The following is a 7,402-nucleotide window of genomic DNA, read 5'->3' on the forward strand; positions in this document are numbered from 1 at the left end:
TAGGTGGAGGGCAGTGTGGCGAATACTGCGGCAACACAAAGCGAACAACGAGAAATAGGCAGAATGTTCGAGGAATGACGTAGTGTTCCACAAAGAGAAACGTCAAGTTGGATGAACACTGCGAACAGCGAGAGAAAGAGAATGAGCGATAAACTTCAGAATATTCTAGAGTTGCCATAAGTGCCAGCGCAGGTATATAAGGGCGCCGCCACAGCGAAGTGAGTTAGTTACGAGTTACAAGTCAGCAAGCTACAAGTAAAGTGAGCAGAGAAGCGAGTTGCGAATAAGCAAGCTATAAGTTTAATTGTGTTAACAAGTTCAGTAAAGCGTTGTAATTGCGTTAACAAATATTATAGTGTTTTTACTGTATTAGCAAGTATTGTAAAATTGTTGTTGTACAATAAAGTTAATTGTACTACAATTTGGTCATCGTTAGCATTTATTTAACAATCCAGCGATACGAGCCCGAGTATATTTGGGAAATCCCTCAAGGTTTCGAGGATAATCGTAACAATATAGTAGTGTTTAATCATGATGCAATAATAGCTCTGATCCAGTACTCCATGAACTTACAGGATTTTACACGAACTTGCTGGAAGTTGCAGGAAAAATGTTCCCGTACTCCAAAATCCTGTAAATGAGAGCGACTTTTGGAGTTGTGTAGAGAAAGGAGTTGCAAGATTTTACCCGAACTTTTTCTTCTGGTAAAATCATGAAAAGTGTCAAGCAATCACTGGTTGATGTTTTTACAGGAAAAAATGGTTTTTTTGTTCCCGTACTTTTTGTTGGTACTCACTTTTTACTCTCACTTCAGAGAGTAATTTTGCTGTTTGACAGTTTTACAGGATTTTTTCACGCAAAGTATTAGATCAGAGCTAATACAAGGTGGTATCAGTTGTGACAGCTCGATTTGACACTGCCTTAGCTCAGTAGAATGAAAAAAAACGGGAAGAAATTTGGAAATTAATCCCCATTTTTTTGAGAGCACAAAATGTGTATACTGACAAAAAAAAATCAACTATATTATTAGGCAAAGAATTGTTAAAGAAGTAACACTGTTTCACCTAAGGCAGTCAATATGGCGGAATTAGAGCGAGAAGTTGCCAACCGATAACACCTTGTATTATTGCGTCACGGTGTTTAATGAGCTGCTCTAGGATACACCAGGTTAAGATATCTCAAAAAATTGTGTTTCACTAGGATTTTTCTTGCTCTAACTTACTCTACTTTTTGTTTTATGAGCCTGCGCTAAGTGGAACTAGAGCAACTTAGAGCACGATTTCCTGCACCAGCTTTTTTGATGGAGTAACTTAGGGCGCAACTGTTTTGAGTGTTTCATGAGACCTCTGATCTGAGTTGCTGATGTTCAGACTTAGGGGCAACATTTTTTTCTCCAAGGTGAAAAAAATTAATGAAGTAAAGTCAACTATGGTCGTATTACACAGAAAATTGCTTAATTTCGTTCAAATCAAATAACTTCACATAAATGAATTGTTTTCGCGTATTGCATATTTCCCTACATTAGCATTTGTTAATCAATTATAAGCAGAGATGGTCAGCAAACTAGGTCCATTCAATAACTTTTCCAGTAAGTACTTGCAGCGAGAGCGTAAAAGAAAAATAGAGAGTAAAATTGAGAGCAAGAGAAAATTTTCAGAATAAGTTATTGAACGCAAAACTAGCAAAAACTTGCAACTTAAGCCATTTTGACACTTTCTGACGGTTAAGTTTTGGCGCGTAATTTTCTTTTAAATTGGGAATAGTTCCAATCGTCATAAAAATAAAAAAATATACAATAGATTTAAATTTTTCATCCATATTTTCATTTCACCAATTATGTTTCATCAAATCAGCCTCTTAAACAGTTTGTTTACATTTGAATTTGAAACATAACCAAGGCGCATCAATTACAGGTGATAGCGATAGAAGCTATGCTTCTTCTTATGAGCACGCTTGTGTCAAATTATCGTCCGTTTTGCTTTATTTACTTATCCACTTATACATACATATATACGTATATATATATACCCTGCAAACAAATTCTCCCGAAATCTTTAAGAGTGTCGGAAATCTGTTACGATTCTTTTAGAAATCTGTAAAGAAAAACATATGAAGCAGTTGACAAGAACTAGTAAAGAAATTTCTGTACCATTTCTTAAAGAAAATTCTTAAAAAATTGTGAAACCTTTCAGAATTCTATGAAATCCTGGTATGCAGGGTATACATATACATACGAATATGAATAGATAAAGAAGATGTTGATGACACAAGGAGTTCATACCACGATTGAGAGAATACAAAGGTTGCGCCGATCTCGGACCGCTATTCCTCTCTTAACGAATTTGACAGAATCGTTGTTTGCATGACGTCACACTTGTGCAACTTGTTTACGTTTTCCTTGCAACATTTTTTCTTCTTCTTCCATTCTTGCTCACGTTTTGGCATTTCTCTCTCGCAATTGCACCAGTGTGACGTCACACAAAAGTTATTCTCAAAAATCCTCTCTGATCGGCGCAATCTTGTATTCTATCATTCTTGAGTTCATACCAACGGTAAATGTTGTTTTTGTACGATTGCTACAACCTGTAGTTGTTGAATCATGAACATAACCTTACTTTTAGACTCCTGAAAATTCCTGCTAGTAAACTTTTTACTTGCAAGAATTTGCAGCTCTCTCGGGTTGTTACGCTCTCGAATTCGCTCCCTCTTGCAAATATTTTGGGTTATTGAAAACTTGCAAGCACTAGCAACAATTTTTTGATATTGAATGGACCTATTATATGAATCGATTTCGTTTCAACAGAAACGATTGTTTTTGTTTTGGTAAACGCTAAAATTAACGTTACAATGCATTCTTGATTATAAGCTGTCACTGCATCCATCGAAGTCCGATTTTCGTGAAATCTACGAGATCTATCATTGAAAACGAATTGCTACGTCCTTTGCAATTATTTGAAACCTGCCGATTATTTGATATTATATGTACTTACCCTTTATTGATAAACTTACAATAAGATTGGCAATATTATTGATAAATTATATAATTACATAAGCCTAATTGTACACACTTATGTATTTCAAAAACTGGGATTTTTATGCTTTCTATCTTTATGTTTATAAAAATCACTATTTTTTCGGATAACGAGAAATATTATAATTACAATGGTTTATAGCAAAAATGTTCTATGGATGCCACTATCCAATTGCTATGTAGAATTGCTCGGTGATTCCGAAAATCGAGTTAATTTGTTTTTTATATGGATACGTTTTCGAGATATTTTCAATTTACCGTTATTCAGCTTAAAGCAAAAATTGGTTCCGTTTAATTTCGTATACATATCTTACGAACCAATTTAAAAATCTTAATATAAAATACGGCAAATGAAAGCCAATGAAATTCTCCATAAACCGTATATACATCACTTTCCGATAGGGCTTATAGTTTCTGACAAATTAATTAATCATTCCAGCATTTTTTCTTTTTTAATGAAAAAATTAAAAAAATCAAACTTTAACAGAAGAAAAATTTAAAAAATAACAGGTTCTGTGCCGAATTTTTGCATTTCCACTAAAGCCTGTTCTGTAACAAAAAAAATCAAGTTACTGTTGAAGAAAATCGATGGATAAATACGAAATAATGAGTAGTCAAATAAAAATGCGCAAGATTATTTGTATGAAAATTGAGCACGAAAGAATGTTACCTAGGTAACACGCTTTTCTGCTCATATTTCATATAAAAAATCTTTGCGCATTTTCATTTGACCACTCATTATTTCGTACTTATCCATCGATTTTCTTCATCAGTAACTTTATTTTTTGTAACAGAACAGGCTTTAGTACAAATGCAAAAATTTGCCACAGAACCTGTTATTTTTAAAGTTTTTCTGCTGTTAAAGTTTGATTTTTTTTTTCATTTTTTCATTAAAAAATAAAAAGAGCTGTAGCTCGTTTCTGTAACTTTTCTCTACCGGTAGAGAATATATGTCATTCTCTACTACTAATTAGCAGTAGAGAACGGGGCGGCGAATTCATATCTCAATTCGCCTTGGTGGAGAATTGTTACAGAAACGAGCTACTGGAATGATTAATTAATTTGTCAGAAACTATAAGCCCTATCGGAAAGTGATGTATATACGGTTTATGGAGAAATTCCTTGGCTTTCTTCATTTGCCGTATTTTATATTGAGATTTTTATATTGGTTCGTAAGATATACGTAATTAAACGGAGCCAATTTTGGCTTTAAGCTGAATAACGGTAAATTGCAAATATCTCGGAAACGTATCCATAGAAAAAACATTAACCCAAATTTCGGAATCACCGAGCAATTCTACATAGAAATTGGATAGTGGCTTTTGGAGAACAAAAACCAAATTAAAATTTGTGATCCAGCGTAATTTGGCTTCGCCAAATATTAAACGGTAATTTGGACTACTTAAAAAAAATACAGTATCAGTTACTGGTACTTATTGGAAGTCGCACAGAATCCATATCCTTAATAATAATGACATTGCTTTGATTTCTGTACAAGTACTCAATTTTCAACATTTTGTCTTCCCCAATGCATGGATCGTAAAAGCCGGGCAATTCACTCTGGAAAATCGCATTTTTAAGGGAGTTGTGTAATAAATTATTTTATATGTAATTTTAATACCTTAGAAGATCGATACAGTATTAATGTAGCATCCGTTACGAGACACTGTAGTGGTATCGTTACATCTATTGAGGCACTTTCATGAAAGTTGTTATTACCCTCTTCAAATTGTCCATAAGTAGCACGTGTGATTACAAGGCCACCCCTTCTGCCTTCTTCCGAAACAATGCGCTCATATGTATGTTGCATTAGTTCAACTGCAGCATGCGCTTCTTGTCTTTGCCTGTTTAATCGTTGTTCGTTACATCGTTTCGTCTTCTCAATGTCGGCATTTTTTTCCTCTAAACGCATAGGATCCAGTATCGATTTTTTAAATAAGAACCACACTAATATTGGTGTGACTGTAGCGTAAAAAACTGCAGCAGGTACTATTTCCTCGCTCAAGTGTATTGGAAATATATACGATTGATTAGAGCGTACTATTCTAAAAAACAAAATAATATTATCAGTGGTTTATACTATGATGCAAACTATATACATATGTATGATTATTGAGAATGCCCTTACTTGAATTTTAGCATTACTCCCGATGGGACTCCTAGAGAAACAGCAGCAAAAACTGAACTGTATTTCGATACTTTTTTCTCAGCTCCATATTCTGCTAGAAAGCCAAATGTTCCCAACCTGAAATTATGAAATAAAAATCATCGACAATAATGCATATATGTACTTACATGTTAAACTGATTTCATTAGAATTCCATCATTTGGATGGACTATATAAATAATTCATTACAATGCAAAATGAAAAGTGCGTAGTTATTACAAGCGCACAACAACCCTTTTTATAATAGCATAGCAAATAATAAAAACTTACTTCGCTGCCACCTTTAGTTTTAGCTCATTTTCTAACATTTTTCTCGTATATGCTGCGCTCAAGTATATATGTGGAAAACCAATGACAAACGATGTTGTCCATGCATGTTTCTCATTACTGCTATCAATTTGTGTAGTCATTGACGATTGTGCGCTTACATTGAGCGTCAAGGAACCCATGGTGTGTTTATCCAACTGCACCGCCAATGTTGAGAAGACAGCAGGAACGACACGACCCTCACGAAAATTCATCGAAGTTCCTCCGTTTATCGTAAGTACTGAGGAAATTGTTCTTCCTCCTAAACATATTACATAACAAAATTGTGATTTCATGTGCGCGCAAAAAGTAAAATCTACTGAATTATACCTTTGACTCCTAAGAGGGGTCCATTGCCAGCGCCCACATCAATTTCTAGCCAGCCCTTGTTAACTAATCTCCTACCACAGAGAATAAAGTTACCACTTCCATTACCATTAGAAGAATACAGATTTCCGCCCAGAGTTAGGACATCCTTTCGATTGATAGGCGCTTCAATAGATTGAGAAATGCTCATTGACGACACCTCAATGCGGGGAAGCTGCGTCTCATCGTATGGGGTAAATACCTCTGTGGCATTAACGTTAATTGTTATATTGCCACGAGGATTGGTGCGTTGTTGTAGCTTCCGCTCTTCGGCTGCTTGTGCTAATCTTTCATACTCCTCACGGATCTCAGCTGGAGTTTTCGTACGATGTACCAACTCCCAGCCATCGGTTCTTAAACCTTTTTGGCCGACACAATCGTAAATAGCTCGTTTATGAGGGTCCGACAACACCTCATAAGCCCGCTTAGTGCGATTAAACAACTGTCCGGCTTTTTGTTTACTTTCTACGTCCATATGCTTGTCTGGGTGGTAAATGCGGCTGAGTTTCCTATACGCAGCACTTATTTGTTCTCCTGTCGCCTGTAAAATTTTAAATATTCGTCATTGCCGGCGGACAGACCAACCAGCTGATCATAATTGAACATGCATTCACTTACATCTCGCGGTAGATTCAGGAACGTGTAATAGTTCTCATCGAGCTCATTGTCAGAATCTGCGTCAACTGACATTGCGAGCTTTTTATGGTTCAATAATCCTTTATGCGTAGTTACTTTGTTTAGTACGAATTTTGAATATAAGCCAAATTAAATAAAATACAGTTCTATGGCAAATAACCTATAAAAACTTCCTCGTAACAATTACTGTTGTCAATGGGACAACTTCAGTGATCGGACTGTTACCACATTGTGCTAGATCTGCCACTTTTTTGAGCATCTACCACACAACCCTGCAAAAATCGCGACTACCCATGCATGCGTATAAAGAGTACCCCTAAGGACCAAGGAGTACTCCAAAATTAACCACAATTCATATAAAAAATATGGTCTAATTAACATTGCGATGTCCTAGGGCAGGACCATATACTCCATCCCTGCATTACACAGAGTAGAACAAAACTACTACAACATATTAACAATGGCATTGTTGTTATACTTTTTTATTGTACACGCTTTTGTTCTTCACTTCTCAAATGCTTTTTCGAAGTTAATAAAAACCAAGACAAAAATTAAAAATTACATGTTGCCTCTGACGGCATTCGAACCCGAACATGCTGGGAGGTCAGAACTAACAGCGAGCATCTCTACACGTTCAGCTACAGCCAGACATGCAAATGTGCTTTCAAATGCTCAACTTCAATCACGTTTCGTTAAAACACGAGCAGTGATCGGATAACAAACAATAAGCTGGCGCAGAGACACGAGTTGGTCCGCTACAGCATGACAGAGGGACACTTTTGCAAGTACTCCAATTTACCACAAATAGACTACATGGTCCAACGATTTTTGAGGTGAAGGTCTGAAATCTACCACATATTTGGCTTTTGAGTAGTTTTATTTTGCTCAGCATGATA

General features: G+C 35.8%; 1 protein-coding gene across 1 annotated transcript; it reads right to left on the reverse strand.

The window, feature by feature from the left end:
* Nucleotides 1–4,313: 4,313 nt before the first annotated feature.
* Nucleotides 4,314–6,735, reverse strand: LOC118754191 (dnaJ homolog subfamily C member 11-like). Its single transcript, XM_036489057.1, has 6 exons — nucleotides 6,489–6,735; nucleotides 5,835–6,411; nucleotides 5,469–5,766; nucleotides 5,160–5,276; nucleotides 4,653–5,076; nucleotides 4,314–4,591 (listed from the first exon to the last, which is right to left on the reverse strand). Exons 1-6 carry the CDS (start codon nucleotides 6,558–6,560, stop codon nucleotides 4,451–4,453), a joined length of 1,629 nt encoding a protein of 542 aa, XP_036344950.1. The 5' UTR covers nucleotides 6,561–6,735; the 3' UTR covers nucleotides 4,314–4,450.
* Nucleotides 6,736–7,402: the final 667 nt, after the last annotated feature.

Source organism: Rhagoletis pomonella, unplaced genomic scaffold, assembly GCF_013731165.1.
Source record: "Rhagoletis pomonella isolate Grant_MI unplaced genomic scaffold, Rhpom_1.0 Rhpom_scaffold_03527, whole genome shotgun sequence".
NCBI lineage: Eukaryota > Metazoa > Arthropoda > Insecta > Diptera > Tephritidae > Rhagoletis > Rhagoletis pomonella.